This window comes from Arvicola amphibius, chromosome X (genome assembly GCF_903992535.2).
Source record: "Arvicola amphibius chromosome X, mArvAmp1.2, whole genome shotgun sequence".
NCBI classification, from domain to species: Eukaryota; Metazoa; Chordata; class Mammalia; order Rodentia; family Cricetidae; genus Arvicola; species Arvicola amphibius.
This window is the reverse complement of record NC_052065.1, coordinates 111,830,087-111,854,987: the sequence shown is the minus strand read 5'-3', so window position 1 is coordinate 111,854,987 and position 24,901 is coordinate 111,830,087. Positions and strand designations below refer to the sequence as shown.

The 24,901-nt window shown below is 42.8% G+C and overlaps 1 protein-coding gene across 1 annotated transcript in view; it reads left to right on the top strand.

Moving 5' to 3' along the window:
- Window positions 1–24,901, top strand: part of Il13ra1 (interleukin 13 receptor subunit alpha 1) — a 59,542-nt gene that overhangs the window by 19,355 nt on the left and 15,286 nt on the right. The window contains exons 4-9 of the mRNA XM_038316580.2: window positions 1,759–1,879; window positions 9,786–9,970; window positions 12,508–12,659; window positions 19,090–19,137; window positions 19,413–19,545; window positions 23,552–23,648. Of these exons, the coding sequence (XP_038172508.1) occupies window positions 1,759–1,879; window positions 9,786–9,970; window positions 12,508–12,659; window positions 19,090–19,137; window positions 19,413–19,545; window positions 23,552–23,648 (736 nt within the window). The remainder of the gene's footprint in view (window positions 1–1,758; window positions 1,880–9,785; window positions 9,971–12,507; window positions 12,660–19,089; window positions 19,138–19,412; window positions 19,546–23,551; window positions 23,649–24,901) is intronic.

Genomic DNA, 24,901 nt, shown 5'->3' with positions numbered 1-24,901 from the left:
TGAGATCATGATTTAAACCAGTGTGACCATGATGGACAGTGGGTGACACACGCCTTTAATTCCAGCACTCAGGAGTCAGAGGCAGGCAGATCTCTGTGAGTTCAAGGCCAGCCTGGTCTATAGAGTGAGTCCCAGGACAGCCACGGCAACACAGAGAAAACTTGTCTTGCAAAACCAAAACAAAACCAGCTTGGCCTACCATATTTGTAATTTTGGAAGTTCACTAACTTGAAAAGCAGTTATATTGTGACATAAAATGGTTCATGATGGCTCAGTAGAGTATTCCTTCAAGGAGCATGAAGGTTAAAGGCTGACATTTTAAACACGGGCATTAAATTAATGTAGGGACATGATAAATGAAACCTCTTTATCAAGAGAAATGTCATATCAGGATGATTTCAGGCCACATGCGGTGGCAAGTGCCGGTAGTCACATTCCTTGTGAGAGTGAGACAGGAAGAATTGTTTGGAGCCAGGAGGTTGAGCCAGTTTCTTGAAAAAAAAATCCAGCGAGAATAACAAGGAGTAACAACATAAAGAATAACAAAAGGTAAAGATGGCCATCTTAGGGATCCACACCTCTAATCCAAGTACTCAGGGGAATGAGGTAAGAAGATTATAAGTTCAGAGCCAGTTTGTGCTCCATGCCAAGTTCCAGGTCATCCTAGGAAACTATGTCAGAGAAGGGGGATAGGAGGAGAGCCCCTAAAAACGCAGCATACAACAAGCTTAGCTTATGCTTATGATCCCCTAGAACTTCCCTAGATGTCAGTACTGACGAGAAGAAAGGCAGGTAAATTGTCTTTATAAAAAGCCTTGCCTCTTCCAGAGGACCCTACTTATTTCTGAGCATCCGTGTCACATTGCTCACAGCCACCTCTCACTCCAGCTCCAGGGTGCTGGATGCTTCTGACCTCTGCAGGCACCTGGTCCCTCATGCACATACCCATATACAGACACACAATAGCAGCTGGTCAGCCCTGAAATCGTACACGCAGCAAACGACAAAAACAGACTCATCTGGTTGAATTTATACATCTCTGCATACATATGCCATCTTAAAAAAGGCCACCAATTCGAAGGGAAGAAAAGGGGATGTGAGGGTGATGAGGGGGGGAAGAAAAAGAAGAGGGGAGTGACATAATTATATTTTAATTAAAACAACTAATAAAAATGATAGACTATAGGGGCTGTTTGTATTTTTACATTTATTCAGTTATTCCGTAGTCACTGAATATGGCTGAAATATTATTTGACAGTTCACCAATTTCTCTAGTTAGAAGAAAAGTAAAGCTCCTTTAGAGACACAAAAGATGGTTTCTTAATGCATGAACTGACTTTGTGGAGCCCGTTCTCTATGGAGAGATGCCTTGCTCAGCCTAGGCGTGGGGGTGGAGGGGCTTGGTCCTGTCTCAACAAGGGGATGGGACAAGCTAAGCTGACTTCCCAGGGGAGGTCTTACCCTCTCTGAGGAGTGGATAGGAGTGGGGTGGGGGGAAGTGGGAGGAGAGGATGGGGATCTGGAATTGGCATGTAAACATAAATGAATGAATAATTTTAAGACAAAGGAAAAAAAAACAAAGAAACAAAAGCCCCACAAAAGATGCTTTTGTTGTGTAAAGAGGTGAGAAGGAAAGCTGTGGCTGAATTACATTTGGATTTTTACTCTCCTAAGTGACTTCGGGGTAAAATGGGGTGAGATTAGGGGTTAGGTCGATAACGACTTTCCATGACAAGGACTCTTGCCTGGACATTCTAGGTGATCCCGAGTCTGCGGTGACTGAGCTTCAGTGCATTTCGCACAACCTGAGCTATATGAAGTGTTCCTGGCTTCCTGGAAGGAATACAAGCCCTGACACAAACTATACTCTTTACTACTGGTGAGTGTGCACTGCAGGTGCAACAGACTAACTGGAACATTGTGGTTGTGTTGGGAGCCTTTGAGGTCAGCCTTATTTGAAAGAAGAATAGCCTATTCTTTATATATGATGGTGGGGATAAAACTCAGGGCCTTGGCCTGGCAGTTGTGGCACACACATTTAAATCCAGCACTTGGGAGGCAGAGGCAGGTGGATCTCTGTGGGTTCGTGGCCAGCCTGGTCTACGAGTGAGTTCCAAGACAGCCTGGGCATCACAGAGAAACCCTGTCTCCAAAACAAAAAAACAACAAACCACCAGAGCCTTGCAAATGCCTGATGAGGCTATTCTTTATCTCTGAAGGCAGTAGACGAGTAATTAATAATGAAACACATTATTTGGTATGATAACTTAAAAACTAATCTGGGAAAAAATAGAAAAGGAAAGACACATTAAGAAAGCCCAGCAGGTAAAAGGCATTTGCTGCCAGGCCTGGGACCTGAATTTGATCTCTGGAACCCACATGGTGAGTCTGGTAAGTTGTTCTCTGACCTCTTCACATGCTCGATGACATGTGTACCTCCCACTAAATAAATACATATGAATAAATAAATGTAATACAATATTTAAAAAGTATAAAAAGGAAAAAAGAATGCCCACCCTTAAAAAAAAACAAAGAACAAAAATAAAAAGCAAACCAAAAATAAAATAAAAAGAAGAAGTGACAGCTGATTAGAAAATACATCAACTTAAAAGCACTTCCTGTTTTGATATGCCCATTCACACACTAGTGCAACATGTATCTGGGAAGACCCCACACTCCTTTCACTCCTTTCCTCTCAGTGGTCAACTCTAGAGCAATCTAAAAACCAGGAAATTGGTATTGACAGTCTGTGGCCTTGTCATATGACACCAGTTTCGGGTGTATTTGTGTGTAGAGTTCTATGTAGCTTTATCACACCACATGGCTCCACCATGACAACGTTCCCGCCAGTTGCTCTTTCACAGCCTCTGCCGTCCCATCCTCCTTTTCATTCCTCTCGCCCAAGTCTCGAACCTCTGGCAGCCACTCACTGATCTGTCCTCTGTCGATATGATTTTGTTATTTCACGAATGTCACTGGAATGAAATTCTACAGCACATACCATATAAAATGGGTTTCAAAAAAGCAGCACAATTCCCAAGAGCCATAATACACACACACACCCCCCCACACACACACACACACTACATTCCTTTCTCTGTTTTTGAAACAGGTTCTCACACTGTAGCTTAGGCTAGACTGGAGCTCACTGTGTATCCCAGGCTGGCCCCAAACTGTGGCAATACTCCTGGGATCATCATGCCTGCCTGAAACTGGGGGATTTTTATAAGCAGGTTTATTTATGCTTTATAAAGGCCCAAAAGACTTTATTGACTTGATATTTGTAAATATTTGTGGAATATTATATTATAATTTGGTTTTTATAAGCTATATGCCGTGACCAAGTCATGCTAAATACCATATCTTTCTCCTCACAACCTGTTGTTTCTGTATTCTGAAAGTCTTCAAACTCATTTCCTGTCTTCGTAATTAGCTGTTATGGGCGCTAATAGCCCTGCTAGCTGTAGAACACTGAACTTACTCCTTACCCCCTTACCGTACCTACTGCCCACCTTCCTCTATCTATCTCTCTACCAGTCATGAAGATTGCATTAGTCATGGTTATATTTCTATATAAAATGATAAAAAAAAACATCCAGGGGATGAGAGGGTTTTTTTTAACCTAAAGTTTATAGCTCCTCTTGAGCAGAATTCAGGGCTGGAACTCAAGCAGGAACCTGGAGGCAGGAACTGAAGGAGAGGCCATGGAGGAGCGCTAATTACTTGCTCCCCCCCACCCCCCGGTATACTCAGTTTTCTTCCCCAGGCTAGGACTACCCTCCCTGAGGTGGTCCCGCTCGCCATGGGATGGGCTCGCTCACACCAGTCACTAATGAAGAAAATGCTTCTTCACAGCCTTGCCCACAGAGCAACCCGATGGAAACAATACTTCAACAGAGACTCCTTCCCTCTTTCCAGATATGTCTAGGTTTATGTCAAGTTGACAAAAGCAAAATCTAACCAGGGCACCGATACTGATACACCGTGACAGCTGGCTGGAGAAAGGAGTCCAACCTTGGGAATCTGTCCTCTGCATGGCCTTGCTCTCCTCACTTGTCTCATAAAGCATCTCTGAGAGTGGGACCATGTCTAACAGCTCTGAAAATGTATGTTCTGGAATATCAGATTGTGCCTGTGGCTCAGGGGTAGAGGATTTGCCCAACATGCACCAGATCTTAGGGAAAGAAAACAAAGTCATCTTAGAGTGACCATTTTGCCTGCTTACATCATGGAAGATATTCATACTTTATTAAAACACTCATGGGTATGGGTAGATTATGAAGCAGAGTGCAAACCCAAACCCCCCCCATATGGGATTTTCATTTAAATTTATTTTTTAATGAGGCATAAAAATCTTGCATACTTATGGGCTACCACGTGATATTTCAATATCTAAGTGCGTGCATGTGTGTACTATATATAAACCAGGCTCGGCAGGTCAGCCCCCTCAAATCACTTGAATTGTTGAATGAGATCCTCCTAAATGTCCCGGGGCATTGCAATCACCCTCCTCCCTATTGGGTGGGAGGGTTAGCCTGATAAGGTTGAGACACACCACAGGTAAAGCCAGGTGGTCCTAAGATCATGTGGTCAACTCTGTAGGCTTCTTTTTCCCAATCCTCCATCTCCATGTAAAAGTTCCCTTTGTTCATTCTTGGTACCCACTGGATCACCTTTTCTTAAGCATCGTGTGGCGCTCTTGTACCTTTATGGTAAAGCCCATACTCTTCAACCTGACAGACAAAGCCCCTTATCACCTGGCTATTGGCAACCTGTCTAGCGTGTCTCGTCCCCCCTCCTTGGACCTCTGCCCCTCTTACAGCCTACACTGAATTTATTTCCATTCTTTACACAGTCTCTTCAATACCCAGAATAATGGTACTCAAACAGGGCTATTTACTCAGACCAGTGGGAACATATTCTACCTTCTCTCGCAGTCTGTACCTTTCCTTTTGACCTAACGCGTCCTGTTTGTCCTCCGCTCTGCTAAGATGCAATTTCCTCTTCAGACTGTCTTCCTGAACCTCTTGAGACTGGAGACATATCCCCAGTAGTACCTTTGAGTGTCACGATGCTCTGCACAGTGTAGCATCATTTCCTGTTTACTTGGTGGAAGTTCCCTTCTCCAGGCTGCAATCTCCTTTGCAAGCAGAGGCAGTGTTGTGCTTCCCCCAGCACTTGACACTTGGGGTACGTGTTCCATAAATCAGTTGTGAAATTCTTGGTAGGATCCAAAACTACAGAACAGTCGGGGATAGGATGAGGACGTAGCAGTATAAGTGGCGCAGGATCTCTATAGTCCGGGAGTAAAAAAGAAGGGTTGAGTACATCTGGCTCTCCAAGACTTGGTAGCAGGGAAACAAACAGAATTAAGCCTTTAGGAGTCGCCTGGCTCTGTGCTGCAGTGAAAAGCATAGAGAGATGTTAGTATAGGCTTGAAAGATACCTTAGGAATTGGTAACATGCCTGTGTCTATTATGCTGTTAACCCCAGAGTTATCATGATTGGAAACACAGGGAAATCCTTTAGAAATATGTCTATAGGAGGGGATTAGAAAGAGAGTGAGGGGGAGTCTTAAAATTACCTCATTTTACAACAGACTGAAGGAAAGCAATCCAGTTTTACAATTGGGGTGAACTAGTCCTTAAGGATCTATTAAGTAAAAAATGGGAGGTGCGCACGCCCTGGAGATAGGCTAGCAAAAACCAAGACTCAGTGCAAGCCATGCAGTGTCCCTGTGGCAGTTTGAAAGAAAATGCTCCCATAGGGAGTGGCACTTTTAGAGGTGTGGCTTTGTTAGAGGAAGTGTGTCACTGTGGGGGTGGGCTTTGAGGTCTCCTTGCTCAAACTATACTCAGTATGACACATATTTGCTTCTGCCTGCCTGAGGATCCAGATGTAGAACTCTCAGCTCCTTCTCCAGCACCCTGTCTGCCTACACTCTGCCATGTCCTGCCATGATGATAAAGGACTAAACCTCTGGACTATAAGCTAGCCCCAATTAAATGTTTTCCTTTATCAGAGTTGACATGGTCATGGTGTCTCTTCACAGCAATAAAAACCCTAAGTAACTAAGACAGCCTCCTTGGGATTAATCTGGGAAAGCATTCTTCTTCTCTGAGATGATGCAGGCTCTTGTCACAGTTGACAACAGACAGTGTTTGAGTTGGCCTTTGGCCCCAAGTTGAAGCATTCTGACAGAGCACAATCTGTAACTGGACATGGCTCAAGGAGTCATCTGGAAAGTGGTGGTTTGCTGACACCCCAGTGGTCAGTTATCAAAGATACTACTTCTTGTCAGTGTATTTCCAGTGCTGGTCATTTGACAGAGGCTCTTGCCATGGTTTACTTAGTGTGGACTTGGCTGCTCAGTACAGGAGATGCTAGCTATGTATGCCTGTGCCTTAGTTACTTTTCTGTTGCTGTACTAAGACTTCATGACCAAGACAGCTTATAAAATAAAGTGTTTAATTTGGGGCTAACAGTTCCAGGGGGTTAGAGTTCATGACTATCATGATGAGACAGCAGCCAGACAGGCATGGCATTGGAACAGTAGCTGAGAGCCCACATCTTGACCCTCAACTACGAGACAGAAAGATAGCTAACTGGGAATGGCATGGGTTTTCCAAAACTCACAATCCACCTCCAGTGACACCTTCTCCAGCAGGGCCACCTCTCTGAATCCTTCCCAAACATTTCTACCAACTAGGGACGGAGCATTCAAATATATGACGCATGGGGGCTATTCTCATTCAAACCACCACAGGCTGTTTACAATTTAATTTAAACAAAATTAAAACCTTGGTGACTCCGTCTGACCAGCCAGTTCCAGAGGTTGCAAGTGACTGCTGTATTGGACGGCCCATTTCTGTTGTACAGTGTTGTCCCGTGTTGTCTGCTCTCACCACTCCACCACTCCTTCGTTTGCCAGACTGTGTGTGTGCTCAAATCCTTACTTGCAATGAGCCTTTCTTATCTCTGAGCCTGGGTTTTATCATCTGTGAAATGGGGATAGTGATGACAACTACTTCTGAAGTTGGGGGCTGTTATACAAAAAGTGCTTGGAATTGTGATTGACGGTCAGCATGACAGCTCATGAGGGCTGGAGATACCGATGTTTGTTGGTTATTTGTGCTCCCTTGCAGATACAGTCCCCACTCAGTGATGCTCGCTTCTCCTTCCACTTGGAATTGGCATCAAGCCCATGCTTCCTCTTCCCCTTCACTTCCCTAGATGGATTCTTTTCAATCAAAACTCCAAAGGCAAGGGAGTCCAGACATGTTATTGGTTAGCAAACATGAACAATGGCCTAGGTATCCATGTAGATCACATTGCACTAATTGCCAGACTGTTTGCCCTAGTCCCCAGTCAGAAAATGGGGAGATTATTTTTTTTTATTCAAAATCATGGTTTGTAAAGCCAGAGCGGTGACTTGTATCATAGCAGGGTAGTTTGGGATTGGAAGAAGCCTGACCTGAACAGCTCCAGTCCGGTCAACTTGATGAATTGTAGGGATTTCCCCCACACATTAATCACCTTCAGAGTCCACGGGTTATCTATGAACTGTTGTGGGGGAAGACAAAATGAACGATGAACCCAGAAGACTGTACATAACAGGAGTTCCTTTCATTATATTTTAAAAGTCACATTTATCACTAGCTTTTGTTATGTAAGAAAACAATGTCATTAGTAGTGTTAGTTTCTGTTTTGGTTGGAAAACATTCCAGGACTGTCTAATCCCAAAACTGCTCATGGCCGTAATTTAAGATTCTGGAAGTTTTCTTTTATGATCCATAGAGACTTAGAACTAAGAGGAAAGATTCCGTGCTTTTAAATGATCATAGTAGCACTTTGGAGGTGGAGACGGGACGATCCTAGGAGTTCAAGTTTATCTTTTGACAACAGAGTGAGTTTGAGGCCAGTCTGGCCATCAAGACCCCGTTTCTCAACCACAGCAACATGAAGAGATGAACTTTCTCTCGACAGACATTCTGTATCCAAACACTTATTTGTAGTATTTGTAGGAGTAAATATATTACATTTTCATTTAAAACAAACCAACAAACAAACCTGGTTTGCAGCAGGATTTTACGTTTTCTGAGCTCAGGAAGAACTACAGATAATCCTGAGGTTACAGGTCAAGGGTTCGAGACTCTCTGCTCTTTGCTCATTTTTTCTACAGAACCTTTGCACAACTCCAACTGTAGCAGATGATGTAAGACTTGACCTTGTCTTGTTCCAGTTCCTAAAACACAGGCTTCTCTGATAGCTGGTGTGAAAGAGAGACAGAGAGTAATAAACACATCGTATCCATTGTCTACGTGCTCACGGTCACTTGGGAAGGTGTGGGTAGAGATGAAATGGGATTTAGAATGCCAGCAGCACTAATTCTTAAAGCTGGACCGTAGAGTGAACACTTCGAAAGTCACCGTGTGCTCAAATGCTGATCTGGCGGTAATGAGAAGGCATTAATAATGAGGATCAGAGAGGTCAAGTATGAAGTCTGAACCTGTGAGGTCATGGATTAGGGGGTGACCAGTGGGAATATTGCAGAAGATGAGACTCCGAGAGAGTTGGCAAACAGAATTTGGTGATAGGATATGGAGAAAAAAGAAAAAAAAATGGTTCATTATTTCAAAGTATCTGAGGAACGTCAAGAAAATGATCTCGGAGTGGGAGAAATGGGAAGATGGCAGAAATGGCAGTTTGGTGAGGGATAGGGTGGGTACATATGGTATCTTTAGTCAATGACTGAGGCAAACGGGAAGAATCATTAAAGTCTGGGATGAGCAGGGTGCTGGCGCACACCTTTAATCCCAGGCAGGTGGGTATCTGTGATTTCCAGGCAAGCCTGGTGAATTCCAGGCCACCCAGACCCTGTCTGGAATAAACAAACAAACCAACAAAGCCTACAAAATCTTGGAGGAATTCTGAGGTGAATGGTCAAGTTTAGGAATTGCCCAGAATACATATTAAAGTAGAAGGATGGGGTAACCAGCAGAATGTGTGGATAAGGAAATCAGAAAGGGAGGGGCTGAGGAGATGACCTTCTTGGTACATATGCTGCTTACTTTGTAACCATGAGGATCTTCATTCACATCTTTAGCACCCATATTTAAAAAAAAAGCTGGGTGTAGTGGTGTAGGCTTTTGATCCTAGTACTGACATAGAGACAAATGAAGGATCCCTGCGGCTTGCTGATCAGTAAATGTAAGCAAAATATCAGTGAGCCACCCTGTCTCAAGATACAAAGTGGAGAGCCATGGAGGAAAACCTCAACACTTCCCTCTTGCCTCTATATGCATATGTGCGGACACACATGGATACATCCACACATAAAACAGAAGTAGAGAAGAATGTCATTATGACTATTCCCCCCCCCCTTGCCGGAACAGGGAAGAATGAGGGAACAATCAAAGAAAGCAAGGAAAAAAGAGACAGAGTGGAGCAGAGGGAAGCCACTGAGGTTCAGTATATATGCCGTTTCAGAAGGGGTAAACCTTCTCATTCTGGCTTCAGAACTTCTCCCCTCACACAGAAGAGCAATGGGAGAGTTCCAGTGCCTATGGCTATCGTGAGTACTAATGCCCATCATCAAAGGACAATCTTTTCTCCTAGAATATGAAATGAGCCACGTTAGAAAGCAGGCTCTTAAAAACCATCATGCTTTATTGCATATATTGTTTTTCATGGAGATTTCTTTCTGCCACTTTTTTAAATGATTACCCTTTGTCTCTTGACCTTCTTCAAAATAACTCGGAGCATTGTCTCATTTTATCTTGTAGGTACAGCAGCCTGGGGAAAGTTCTTCAGTGTGAAAACATCTATAGAGATGGTCAACGCATGGGCTGTTCCTTTAAACTGACTAAAGTAGATTCGAGTTTTGAGCAGCACAACATTCAAATAATGGTCAAGGACACTGCTGGGAAAATCAGGCCATCCTTCAAAATAGTGTCTTTAATTTCCCGTGGTAAGTTTGCAACGCCCTCTTGGACAGCATAGATAAAAGGTCGTTCTATCTTTGAATGGTTAAAGCAAATAATTTTTGAAGATGATAATTTTCAGTCTGAAGATCTTCCTGAACCAAGAAACTGCATGCACACGAGCTTTTCTTTGATTGATGCTTTAAGAAGCAGATTAGAAATGGTATTTCTGGAACATGAGTACCACATGCTTTCTCCTTGTTGACTTAGAAACAGGCAGAGATTTATTAGGGCAGCCAGTTGTGCGGCCAAGACTGGAACCTGGGCTCTCTGACTCAGAGATCTCATTTCACTTTGGTACTCTGGAGAGATGCTCTTCAGATGTTATAGTCTCTGAATAATCTTTTGGCTAGAAAGCCTTGGTTGGGATACAGTGCTGGGGGTGGAGTGCTGGACCTTGCGAATGCTGAGCAGTGCTCTACCGCTAAACATATGCACTTACCACTGTATTCGAATTGCGTAACTCCACAGAGAACATGTATGGATCAGTCATAATGTCTAGGACACCCAGATCTGGCCATATTGGCTAAGTGTCAACTTGTTAGAGTGGAAAGTAGTAGTTTACTTCTCTGTTACTTTGATAAAACACTGGTCAAAATCAACTTGGGGAGGAAAGGGTTTATTTGTCTTTTAGTTCCACGTCACGGACCATTGTTGAAGGAAGCTGAGGAAGGAGCTCAAGGCAGGAGACTGGAGGAAGGGACTGACGCAGAGACAGTGGATGAAGGCTGATTACCGGCTGCTCCCTTTGGCTTGCTCAGCCTATTTGGAGGTGGAATTGCTCACAGTTGGCTAGGTCCTGGCACATCAATCATCAACCAACAAAGTGCCCTTCAGATATGGCTGCAGGTCTATCTGATAGAGACAGATCCTCAGTTGAGGCTTGCTCTTCCCAGGACTCCAGCTTGTTTCAATGACAAAACTAACCAGCACAAGGCCTTAACTTGAACAACCAATATTTGGTTGAGGACCTAGTGCCTCCTCTTGCCAAAGCATATAGACCCTTTTTGAGTGTTTCCTTATTTGTAAAATGGAATATATAGTCCACTTTGACCACAAAGAATTGTAAGAGCCAAAGGGCATGAGGTATCAAAAGGCATTTTGTAAATCTCCAAAGGAAAATAATGTCAGCATGTCGGGAACTCAGATTCTGGCTAAATGATTAATAGAAAAGAGGCATCTTTTGACAAAGGCTTATCTAAATCTGTAAGCAAAACACTACTTACCACTCCACCAGATTATCTTGGAAGTCAACTGTAGCAGGGGACCAAAGGCAGCCTAGTTTGTAGGCCAAGAGAGTGAGGTCAGTATAGTTTATCACATGGGGTTGGCTGAAGTAAAGTCCTCCTTTTCCCTCTTACTTCTTTGGCAGACTATCTTAGGTAAGGTTTTAAGGTTTATTTTACTGGTCGTTTTGGAATTAATGGTACTGTAAAGAATAATTCTTCTTGACAAGAAGTTGGCCTCTATATGTTTTCTGTTAATTACCCATTATTTTCTGTTCCTTATTCTTAAGTACAGTTCATTCCTGCAAAAGTAATATGACCTTTGAAAGCTAATGCTTTGAAAGTATTTTATTCTTAATTGGGATTCTAATCATCATTATCATCGTACATGCACAGTAGTGCTAAGTACATTCATATTGTTGTACAGCAGATCTCTATAAGAGATTTTTTTTCTTTTCTTTTCTTGTTTTGAGACAGAATTTCTCTATATAAAAGTCCTGGCTGTCCTGGAACTCGGTCTGTAGACCAGGCTGGCCTCAAACTCGCAGAGACCCACTTGCCTCCGCTTCCACAGTGCTGGGATTAAAGGTGTGTGCCACCACTGCCCAGCATCTATACGTTTTTTATCACGCACAAGTGAAATTCTACCTATTAAGCATGAGTTCTGCTTCCCTCCAGCCCTTGGCAGCATCCCTCTGCAGTCGGTTCCTTTGACTGCAGCTCCATTAGTATTTCACACGAGCAGGATCACTGTACTCCTCTTGTTTGAGGTCAGCTTGCTTCTCTTAACAAAATGTTCTCAAAGTACAGACACGTTACCGCCTGTAAGTGGAGAGCAGGGTATTTTTTTTTTAAATCATGATCTTGGAGTGGCATCAGTGAGGGAGAGCTAGAGAAGCCTCTGGTAGCCAGTATTTTCTTACCCATGTGGCCGAAGTACCTGTGCATCCAAGAACTCATTTTTGCTATCCTCTGTGTGGTATCTAGATGTCCTGATTCTGCTTTGACCACTTTCTGACCAGACTCAGATCAGAGTTCATGCCATTTACCAGATAACCCCAAAGGCTCTCTTTAAATCCGTTTTACTGGGCAGTTTTAAATACACTTCCTCTGCTAATTGTGGGTAATCAGAAATTCTCAAACTCTATATCAGATCATGTGAGGCCATTAAAAGCCATCAGCCCTATTTTGATTTCACTTGTGGACCTTCATTATCCAGTTTACATATATAATCATATCTTATATGCACATAATTAAATGAACTTGTAGAAACTAATTTTCTTTCTTCTATCTTTCAGTGAAACCTGGTCCTCCACGTATTAAACATCTTTTCTTCAAAAATGATGTCTTATTTGTGCAGTGGAAGAATCCTCAGAATTTTAGCAGCAGATGCTTATCTTCTGAAGTGGATGTCAAGAACAGTCAAAATAGACTACATTCTCCTTTCTCTGTAAGTTTTGTTAGATGGTAGGTCTTTTGTGGAGTATGTTCTTTTACTACAATAATAATGAAATGTAGCTCTTAAAATTTGTCAGCAGATAATAAAAAAATTAAAAATAAGGCATAGTGCAAGTTTTTAAGGCTTACAGTAGTATTGGGTGCAGGGTTTAAATTGCTTAAAACATTGCTATTGTCTGCCATGTACCAGACACTTTTGCTTGTTACAGCAATGAAAATAAGAGCTGACTAACACCTCTCTCTCTCTCTCTCTCTCTCTCTCTCTCTCTCTCTCTCCTCATGGATATTGCTGGTTGAAAATAAGTATGTGACATAGTCAACTCATTTCCCAGTGTATTATGAAGGAAAAGCAAATGGGCTGATAAGTAGAAGGAGTAGAAGGGCCTGAGGAATATTAGGTAGGGAAGTCACACGGAATAATAGTATTGGAGATGAGAGCGGAATGCTTAGCAGGAGCTAGCCGTGTGAGGAATTGGGGTTAGAAGGGGCAGCAGATGAGAGAAAACCTGAGTCAAGAGTGGGCTGGATGTGCTTGAGAATGGAGGGTGCAGGTATAGCCAGAACAAGCCAGGAGCAGTGTTTCAGCAATAGGCAGAGACAAAACTGTGCAGGTGTGTAGAGGCCCTAGGAAGGACACGCTGTTGTCTTGGAGTTTGTGGCGGGAATGTAGTCAAATTGGAATAGTCAGTGCTTGTTGGATTATACACATATCTGCCATCCAAAAACCGATGCAAAACATACAAATTGAAAGTCTCTGTGGGGCCTTCACCGAAATATGGTGTAACGTTAGGGCATCGGTCCCATTATTTGTTTTATAGATTCTTGTGAGGACTTTGTTGCTTTGCTTAGTAAATTTCAGTTGGAGTGGGGAGGCTGGCGTGATTGCTCAGTGGTTTGCTGCTAAGCCTTATGAGCTGCGTTCAAGTCTTTGGGATCCACAGGGGTGGAAGGAGAGAAGCAATTCCTGCAAAGTTTTCCTCTGACCTCCACATGTGTGCCATAGCAGTCACACATCCACACACATGCATACATGCCCAGGTACACACTACATGTAATAACTAAAAACCCTTTGTAGGTCCAGATTTAAAGTCAGACCATCCTAGGTGTGTGTTTCCATAAGGTGGCGCCTAAAGACCACGACAGTACCTTGCTCTCTTATTTGCTACTGGTTGGGGTCCTTTGTGCATTTTTATTTTAGAAGGTCTGTACTAAACTGTGTTAGATTGCTTTTAGAGGAGCCCAGTATCTTGCATGTGGCTAAAAGTCCTGGGTCCACTTGTTTTCACTCAATATGGAACTCTCCAAATGCTTACTAAAATAAGTCAATGTTGACATTCTCTAACTCCACAGGGAGAGCCCAGCTCCTCAGCAGAACAGAGCCCTTCAGGGCGTTTGCAAATGAAGCCATGTAATAATGTTCAGTCCTTGTGAGTGTTAGAAAGCATCATGTCCCCATGCAAAAAGAAATTATTTCTGGAGGTGGGGAGGGGAGAATGTTGGGATTGAAAGCAAAGTCAGAATTTCAAACACTCCAGCCTTTACTCTCCCCTGGTGCTTCTGTGGGAAATGCCAAAACAGGTACTGCTTCTCTGAGCTCATTTGCTTTCTAAAGCCTGATCACACTTAGGCCTCTTCTCTCTGTTGCAAGTAGGTAACAGGCAGTAGGTCATGTCGACTTCATTCTGTCCTTGGTGCTAACAACTTATATCCACCAAATGGCGACTATTTAGATTTATTACTAAGTACTCTCTCTCAGTTCTCTCATTTAGAGATCACACTAAGCCTAGGGACCTATGTCCCGTTATTTGATCCCTGCCTTACATTGGGAAAGTTTCGTTACACCTAAGGCCATATTTCTAGTAAAAGAATCACGATTTAAGCAAACGGGGCTAGAGAGATGGTCCAGTTGTTAAGAGAACTGGCTGCTTTGCTGGAAGACTTGGCTTTGATTCTCAGTTCCTACATGGTGGCCCAAGACTGACTGTAACTTCAGTTCTAGGGATCTGATGCCATCTTCTGGCCTCTGAGGGCACCATGTAGCATACATGCCAGCAAAATGTTCATGTGTAATATAAAAACTCAAAGAGATTGAAGCAAAAGTCTTTTTTTTTTTTTGGTTTTTCGAGACAGGGTTTCCCTGTAGTTTCTAGTGCCTGTCCTGGAGCTAGCTCTTGTAGACCAGGCTGGCCTCGAACTCAGAGATCCGCCTGCCTCTGCCTCCCGAGTGCTGGGATTAAAGGCATGCGCCACTACCGCCTGGCCGAAGCAAAAGTCTTGAACCCAAGTTTGTGTTTTTAGCCCCTGGAGACCACCTTACTACCTCTCTTAACACTAATGCCTACCATTTATTAGCTGTCTAGAACATACTACAGAGACGCTCGTCTAAGGGCGTCTGATGGACTAGTTCGTAATAACCCATGAAGCTGGTAGTATGGGAACCCATATTTTTGAGAAACCAAGGTTGAAGAACTTTCACACAACTTGTAAGTCAGTATGAACTCAGAGGCCAGTCTCTGTGTCTTCGACTTAGACCAAGATTACTTGGTACAATACTATATGCAAATCATCAATAAATGAGGGCTAAGTCTGTATCTCAGTGTTAGAACCCTTGCCTAGCATGCTTGAGGGCCTAGGTTCAATCCCCAGTCCTTAAAAAACATACTAATTAAAGTCTTGTTGAATTAATAAATATTAACAAATATATCGCTTCTGAACTAAAGAAACCATGTATGCTGTGGATGTTATATACATAGACCGGACTGTAGTCTCTCTGGAATGACTGTTTATGTGCTTGAGTTTAATGCTTCCTTCAAGCAGATGTTCACCAGCTGCTTCCACCCTAAAATGCCATCAGCTCTTCATGTGCTAAGTTTGAGCTTTGCTAATGAGACCCTTCTTTTCCTTTCGGACAGACTACTTGAGGAGTCATAGTTGTTTGTTGGAGTTGCAGGTCTGGCAATGGGTAAACTGGATCATGGGCTCCTACCATCATACTGGGGGGCGTTATATTCAGAGACAGCTTGGGACAGAATCATGAAATAAGATAGGAATTGTTTTCTTATCCCCAGTCCTTCCCAGACAACTGTCTGCTTGGTGTTCTGTGCCCTCGTTTTCCTCGTCTCAGAGACAGCAGCAGCTGCTGACCCATACGTGAGGATTCCCAGTGGAATGAGAGCCTAGACTTAATCTACACAGTGATTTGCTGACTTTAGCATTTGTATGTTTGGGAAATGGTCCAGGAAAGAAGTGACATCAGTCTACAGCTTGATCCCTCAAGTGGCACTTGACACTTGTGATTTCCCAGAAGGCCATTGGTTCCAGAAATAGGACACCGAGGCTACCTGCTTTTTCTCTGCCTGTGTATGTACTACTGGAACGATAGGCTTTTCTCGTTCTGTTGGCCTTTTAGCTCTTCAGAAATGCTCGTATGGACTATTTAGTGAATGACATTGAGTGCCAAAATTAATGGAGGTATGTTGTGGTCCTTGCTCCATGTTTAAACGTTTCTTTGACAGGGGCTGGAGAGATGGCTCACAGCGATTAAGAGTACTGGCTACTCTTGCAGAGGCCTGGGGTTCAAATTCTAGCAGCCATAGCTCACAACCGTCTGTAACTCCGGTTCCAGGAAATCCCACACCCTCACATAGACACACATGCAGACAAAACACCATTGCACACAAAATGAAGTAAATTATTGGAAATTTTTAAAATGTTTGTTGATGTAAGTTTGACTGTTAAGACTAAGCAACAGATTTTCATGCTTGATTTGTTTGACTGTTGTTGAACAATTCAAATTTATTCAACAAGGAAGATGAGTCTCTTAAAAATTAGTGGTGGGTTGGCTGGAGAGATGGCTCAGTGGTTAAGAGCACTTACTCTTCTTCTCGAGTTCCTGAGTTCAATTCCCAGCAACCACATGGTGGCTCACAACCATCTGTAATGAGGTCTGATGCCCACTTCTGACCTGCAGGCATACACAAACAATATTGTATACATAATAAATAAATATTAAAAAAAATTAGTGGTGGAGGGCTAAAGAAATGTCTCAGTGATACAGCCCACCTATTGCTCTTGTAGAGAACCTGTGTTCAGTTTCCACCACCCACATGGTAGGGATCAGAACTGTCGAAACTTCTAGAGAATCCAATGCTCTCTTCTGACTTGTGCCTATATATGTGCACATACATCCACTCAGATAAACACATTAAATAAATAACTTTAAATATTTTGTAATAGACTATAATTCACTCTAGAAAAAAATTGCGTAAGTCATAATGTACATGTCGGTGAATTTTTTATGAGTGATTTTAATTTATTTGAGTTTTTGTTTTGTTTTTGTTTTTAGGAAAGAGAGTCTCATAGAGCTTGTCTCAAGCTCACTGTGTAGCTGAAGCTGGCCTTGAACTCCTGGCCCTCCAGCCTCTGCCTTCCAAGTGCTGAAATTATAGGCATGTACTTCTGCAAACAGCTTTAGAAATGAATTTTACAAATTACCTTTCACCTGTATAGCCAACACCGCAGAAGCCCCTCATTATCTATTCTAGGCGCTATACCCCAAAGGGAAAACTGTGATAAGGACTTCTAATCATGTAGATTGGTTTTGTTGCTACTATTTAAACTTTCTCAGGCATTCTAGCCTTTCTAGTCTAGAGGGCTGAGAGAAGACTAGCTTACCCAGGGGGGTTGGGATCACCCCAGGAAATGGAACAAGTTTATGTTTCCATATGTCTCTTTCTCTCTCTCAATCAATGAATATTTGGACAGCAGCTATGTTCACCATTATACCATCAATGCCACAGCATATTTTCTGTGGGTTTGTCATCTTTGATTCAACATAAAGTTTACAAGACTTTTCCAATACATGTAGATGGTTAATTTTCATTATCTGCATCCCATTGTGTAACTGTATCACTTTCTACTAATGGATTTTCTCATTGACTGGGCAAATTTCCAGTTTAAGCTACAATGAATAGCGGTTTACAAACATTTGCATACCTGTCTCCTGGTGCGTAAGTGCATAACTCTCTGTGGGCATGCCTCCATTTATGTGGGGGGTGGGATGTCCAGAGGTTACAGATGACTGCCTCTATAGAAAATGACAATTTTCCCAAATGTTTGTGCCAATTTGCACATTTAGCAGAAATTGAGAGTTGCAGGCACCTTGTGACCCATCAACATTTAATAGTTTCTGGGAGGTGTGTGTGTTGTTATTTCTACTTCATTTGAATGTCCAATGAAGTTAAGAACTTTTTCTTATTTATTGCCCATGTACATATTTTCTCATGAATTCCCTCTTCAGGTCATTTTCCAATTATTGAGCTGTCTTTCACTAATATTTAGAGGATGAATGTATTCACAGCCTTCGTTAGGGATTATACAATATGTTTTCTTCTTCTTTACATTGCCTGCTTATTTCCCTAATAGGTTGTGGGGTTTTTTTCAGTGTTAACATTTTATAAAATATTTCTTTATGGTTCATAGGTGCTGCTTGACACGTCTTTTTCTCTTTCAAAGCTATAAAGATGGGTCCTCTGATGGCTTGCTATATTTATGTGTTTATGTCTGTTCATTTATTTTTCCCCTCACTTATGTGTGGTGTGGGCGTGTTTACATGTGTGCGGAGGCTCGAGGTTGACTTTGAGAATCCGCCATGATCATGCTTCGACTTTATTCACTGAAAACGATCTCTCTATCAAACATAGAACCCATTGATATAGCTAGCCTTCAGATTTCTATGGGCAATCCTCTGCCTCCCTGATACAGCTAGTCTCCAGATTGTTGTGGGCAATGCTCTCGTCTCCATCTTTCTGGAGCTGGATTTACAGGTGAATGCCACACCCACCCACGCAGTATTACATGTGTCCTACTGCTCTGAACTCTAGTCCTTGTGCCTGCACGGTTGGCACTTAGCCACTGAGCCATCTCCACGGTCCCTTTGTTCATTTACTTGACTTTCCAGAGTTCCATTTGCAGCACACTTGAGATTGGTCTTGTGAACAGTGTGAAGTAGAGGGAAAGACTTTTTTTATTCGCAGGGATATGTAATATACACAACACTGCTTATTTCTCCACTGAATGTTTCTCTTTTATTTCTTTAAATTTTGCATCATTTTTATTTATGTTTGGGGGGTGTGTGTGTGTGTGTATGTGTGTACGGGTATGTGCATATGAACGAAGGTGACAGAGAAAGCCAGAGGTGTTAGATTTCCTGTAACTGGAGTTGTAGACTGTTGTGACCTGCCTAACTAACATGGATGCTGAAAATCAAACTTTGGTCCTCTGGAAGAGAAGCGAGCTCTCTTAGCTGCTGACACATCGCTCCAGCCCACATGTTCTTTTAATAGGATGCGAGGAAAGCTTGTTAGAAGTGGCTAAAAGACATAAAACATTTTTTTTTAATTTTGGAACTATTTTTTTTCAAGGTTGAAGAGGACAAATGCCAGAATTCAGAATTCGATCAAAACATGGAGGTCAGTTAATTCAGCTTTTGTTATTTGGGCTTAGACACCAAGTAACAGGGGTGGGGCAGGTCAGGCACAGCGTAAATTTGAAATGCTTAGTGAAAAGCAAACTGTTTTCTTCTGTGGATTATTGCCAATGTTTTTCAGGGGTCAAAAATCAGATAATCTGAATTGTAATCCAAGTCTTAATCACATACAGAATATGACCAATGATTATAATTCAACAGCAGAGCTAAGAGGAATTAACTGATGATATTTTTGTGCATTTCTGCTTTGTCTCAAAGGGCGCAGGCTGTTTCATCCTCCCTGGTGTTCTCGCTGACACTGTCTACACCGTCAGAGTAAGAGTCAAAACAAACAGGTTATGCTTTGATGACAACTACCTGTGGAGTAACTGGAGCGAAGCCCTGAGCATCGGTAAGAGAACACAGTGCCATTATAGGGTAAACCACTGATGGCGGGAAACTAACTTGAAGCACAAAATAGATTGGGAAAGGGGCTGCCATTCTTTCTTGATGCCAGAGAACATTTAAAATGCACGTTTCCTTTCCATCTAATTGTTATCAAATCGCCCAGGGTTGATAGGCAGCATACAGTTCTTTGGAAGACCACAATCCATAGGGTGTTATCCTCACCTCTGCCCCATCTCCATCTTTATCAGAAACCCAAACAAAAACACAGAAGCCAAGCACCATCAAATCTTCAGGTTGTACCAGGCCAGAGGACTGTCCTGTATGCTGGTTGATAGGCTCAGGAGGGTAGCAATGAGCTTGGTGGTATTTAATAGAGGTAAGCCTTGTTAGTAGCTATGCTGAGTGAGCCATGCTCAAATAAAGCATGAGAAAGACCTGTTTGTGTTGGGTGCCAGAGAAAAATGCATGCACAGTCTTGGCTAACAGTGCTGGTATAGCTCACAGGTCAAGATAGTGTTGCAGGGTAGGGCATCCGTGGTTCATCCCCATTGGAAATATGAAGTCAGGCTAAGGACATAGCTCATCTGGTAAAGTGCTTGCCCTGTAAGCACGAGGACCTAAGTTCATTCCCTAGCACCTCCTTAGAGAAAGTTTAGCATGGGGTATACACGTGTAATCCCAGTACTCAGGGGGTAGGGGCAAGAGGATTTCTGAAGTTTGCTTGCCAGCTAATCTAGTTGAATTGGTGAACTCCAGGTTTAGGAAGGGACTCTGTCTTTAAAAATAAGACAGAAAGAAACAGAGGAAGATACCTGACATTAATTCTGGTTTTTACTTATTTACATGCAAACACACACACACACACACACACACACACACACACACAGAGAGAGAGAGAGAGAGAGAGAGAGAGAGAGAGAGAGAGAGAGAGAGAGAGAGAGAGAGAGAGAGAGAGAAAGACAGAGAGAGACAGAGAGAGTTTGTGGCAACACCTTTCCCAGTTTGTGTGTGGAACATCACATTGTAAGAGATACAGTGACTGCCTGGAATCTGTCATTGATACTGAAGAACCTCAAACTCAATAGGGAACTGTACATGGAGTAAATTTGAGAAGATAGAACTGTTAAATTTTTAAATTTAAGGCATTGCTGGGTAGAAGAGGAAATTGGCTTTTCTTTTGTTGGCCACTAGGGGCAATATAAAACCAACATGAGACTTTTTCAAAGGCTGATTTTGTTGTTGTTGTTTTGTTGTTTGTTGTTGTTGTTGTTTTGGTTTTTTGGTGTTTCGAGACAGGGTTTCTCTGTAGCTTTGGAGCCTGTCCTGGAACTAGCTCTTGTGTAGACGAGGCTGGCCTCGAACTCACAGAGATTCGCCTGCCTCTGCCTCCCAAGTGCTGGGATTAAAGGCGTGCACCACCACTGCCCGGCTTTTAAACAGCTGTTAAAAGAGTCAGAGGAATGGGATTTTGAAGAATGTCATCCCCTATTCATTGAGAGACTGAACAAGCTGTGTGTCAGATAGGGTCGAATTAGTTATCTGCTGTTACAGAACAAAGTACACCAACATTATCTAAGAATGGTGGCTAAGACCTATAATTCCAGTACTCAAGGGCTTGGGGCAAGAAGATTGGCATGTTTGCCGCCAACCGTGGCTGCATAGTGAATCATTAATCAGCCTGGGCTACAGTGTGAAACTCTGTCTCAGTAATAAAAAAAAAACCATAAAAACAAAATGAATGACACCAAAGTTCAATAGCTTATAATAGCAGACACCTACCTACCACACACCAGTTTCTCAAGGTCAGGAGACTAGTGTAGTTTTAGTTTGTTTGTTTGGTTTTTGGTTTTTTTGAGACAGGATTTCTCTGTGGCTTTGGAGCCTGTCCTGGAACTAGCTCTTATAGACCAGGCTGGTCTCGAACTCACAGAGATCCTCCTGCCTCTGCCTCCCGAGTGCTGGGATTAAAGGCATGCGCCACCACCACCCGGCTAAGAGTCTAGTGGAGTTTAGCTAGAGGCTTCACAAGGGTTGCATCAGGACCGCAAGTGGTACTGTAATCTCATCCAAAGGCTTGGCAGGGACTGAAGAGTCCACTTCTAGGTATACTGAAGGGGTAAAAGGAAGAGGATGTGCAGAGAGCTGCTAGGGGGAAAGTCATATGAAGATGAAGGAAGATACTGGAGTAAGGTAGCCACAACCAAGGAACTCCAAAGACTGTGGGAGCTACGAGAAGCTGGGGAAAAGTGGGAGACTGTTTTCTATAGCCTTCAGAAGGAGCATGGCCTTGCTGGTATCTTGAATTTGAACTTCTTACCTCCAGGACCATGAAAGAAAAGTTTTGTTTTTTTCAAGCATCTAGCTTTCTGTAATCTGCAGTGGGAATCTAATAGAAATATATGTTTTTAGTTCCCTGTCCCCTTAGGCCTTTCTACAGGGCTCCCTTCTGACACAGAAATCGGCTTCCCCAGGTGAGCAATCCTAGCAAGAAAGGCTTTATCAGAGAACTGTTATGGTAAACATAAAAGCTGTGGTTTCCCCGAGGGGCACAGTGTCAGAAACGCTGCAGGTCCCTGAGTGGCAGCAGTGGGCAGTGGATCCCAAGACCGTGGTGGGCCACAGAAGCAGTCAGTCCCAGGCAGGGAGACTGAGATGGATAGGCACGCCATGCAGAGAAAGTGGGCATTTATCTAGTGGGTTATGGAAGGAAAGGGAAAGGGGGAAGGGGAAAGAGCAGAAAGGGAGAGAGAGAGGAGGAGGAGGACGAGGAGGAAAAGGAGGAGGAGGAGGAAGAAGAGGAGGAGAGACGGGGGAGAGGAGCCACAGCAGCAGCTACTTCTTGGGAGAGAGACAGAAAGGAAGGGGCTAAGACTGGAAGCAGAAGGAAGATCCACCTGCCTCAGCGGTAGAGGTGGGGAAGGTAGTGGGAGGGGCTTATCTCTTAAAGGGATAGGACAGTCCATTACAAGAACAGCCTTGTAAAAACCATGGTCCACCATCACTTATCTTGGAAATGAGAGGCCAGAACTGGTGCTGTTTTGTTATTTAGAAGAAAGTCAATCAGTGCAGCCCATGTCTAGACAGGGAATTATACAAGAGTATGATCACTGGGAGGCAGGAATCATTTAGGGTCACATTTGAAGTTCCCTAAGACAAGGTCATTAGGTCCTGATGATGTTTTCTAGAACCCCATGCCCTTGTGTTGAACATAGAAATATATAATTAGCCTTCCATGTTTTAGGTGTAGAAAAACAAAGTTTGGAATTGGACAGTTCTGTTTGAAGCCTGCCTGAGCCTTATCCCTGCATAGTTCTGCAATAATATTGTCTAACAGATAGCATAGCTCAGAGATAAATATGTCAGAGCGCCTGATATGGTACTAGACATATACAGGAGGCACTCTTTAAGAATCATAATGGTGGTAGTTGTTAGGATTTATTTAAGTATTCAATAGTGGCAGTAAGAAAGAATGATAGTAAGCCTTTAAGTTAATAATAATAAAGGGCAGTCAAGCTTGGTGGTAGTGGTACACACCTCTTCCCAGCACTTGGGAGGCAGAGACAAGCAGATCTTTGTGAATTCAAGGCTGGCCTGGTCTACGAAGTGAGTTCCAGGACAGCCAGGGCTACACAGAGAAACCCTGTCTTGAAAATCCCCCCCCCCCCCAAAAAAAAGAAAAAGAAAGAAAGAAGAGAGAAGAAAAAGAAGGAAGAAAAAAGAAAGGACAGTCATTGTCAGATATGCAATCTTTTATTTAATACTGTCTAAAACAGGTTAAGATGCCCTGGTTGCTAACAGCCCTTAAGGTACTTACTCATCTTGAAAGCTCAGGCACCAGAACAGGATAATTTTTCAAACTATTAAGATAATTGGAGAATTTGGGGAAAATGGGTTGTGACATAGGAAAGAAATCACTGTGATCTTACTAACAAATAGAACTGTTGCCTGGCTCATTACAAAAAAAGAATTTGTAGTTCTCATGTCTTTGTGCTTAACTTTTTATTCTGTAGGCAAGGAGTCGAACTCCACATTCTACATAACGATGTTACTCATCATTCCGGTCATTGTTGCAGGTGCGATCATTGTCCTTCTTCTTTACCTGAAAAGGTAAGCTGCTGCCCAGGCAGATTTTACAGTCCCTGCTAGCCTGTGTGTTATGCTTATTACTCTTCATGCTGGTGTATTGTTGGCCGCAACTTTTTGCACAATTGCATTCAGACATGACTTATGCTGAAATGATGGGCAAATCATTGTGCCCATTTTGTAGTAAAGGAAGCATCAAGTGAATTTCCCACAGTACTGCTTTGGCATGGCTTTCTGTGTACATTACTAGCATTGCTAAAGAGACCCTGTGCTATTTTCATTGACTCTTTTCAGTACCTTCTTTATCCACAGTTAGTTGGCAACTCTTGGAATGAGCTTTTAGAAGTAGGGGGTTAAGGGGGCTCGCAAGACATCTCATTGGGTAAAGGCACTTCCTGAATAAGCTTGGTGATGTAAGTTGGATCCCTGGAACCGATGTCAGTGTTTAAGGAAAGAATCATGTCCACAGCATTGTCCTGTGCACATATAAAGGGCACAAGTGGCACGTATAAAGTGGCATCCACGTGTGTGCTCCTACCAAACCCCATGCACAATTTAAAAAAAAAAAGAAGAAGTTGGGTCTGGGAGTGGAGCTTGGTGGTAGGACAAATAGTTAGCATGTTTGAAGTTCTGGTTCAATTTCCAGCACCAACAGAAAAGGAAAATAAGAAAAGAAATCTATTGCTAATAAAATGACTTACCTGGTGTTAATGCAAGGCAGGCCACTACTCGATGCCACAGGAAAGAGAACTCTCTTTGCCAGATTATCACTAATATATGCTACTCATTCTTTAAGGATGCTTTTATTGCTGAGCATGGTGCCACACACCTGTAATCCCAACACTTGAGAGGTGGAGAAAAGGAGAGGCAGGAGTTGAAATAGTCTCAACTGCACACCAAACTCATGGCCACCTTCAGTTCCAGGAGACCATGTGTCAAAAAAGAGAAAGGACGCTTTATTTCTCTTTAGCAGTATAGAGGTAGTTGCTGCTCTTCTAGTAAATGCTCAAGATTGGAATGAAAGTATTGTTCTGGGCCCCAAACCAATGCTTTAGCATTATTTCAACATTAGATGTTAGATATCTATTTATATGCTAGCTCGTATTCAAAGTGCCAGGCTTATGGCGCGGATAGAACACAGGCCCTATCTATATTTTTAGAGGGGATAATACACATCCATAGCAGGAATTCAGGTAGGCAGGAGGTAGAGGAAGGCAATGATAGAAGCCTCATTTCACATAAGGAGGCCAGGGAAGTCCTCTCCAAGAAGATGATAA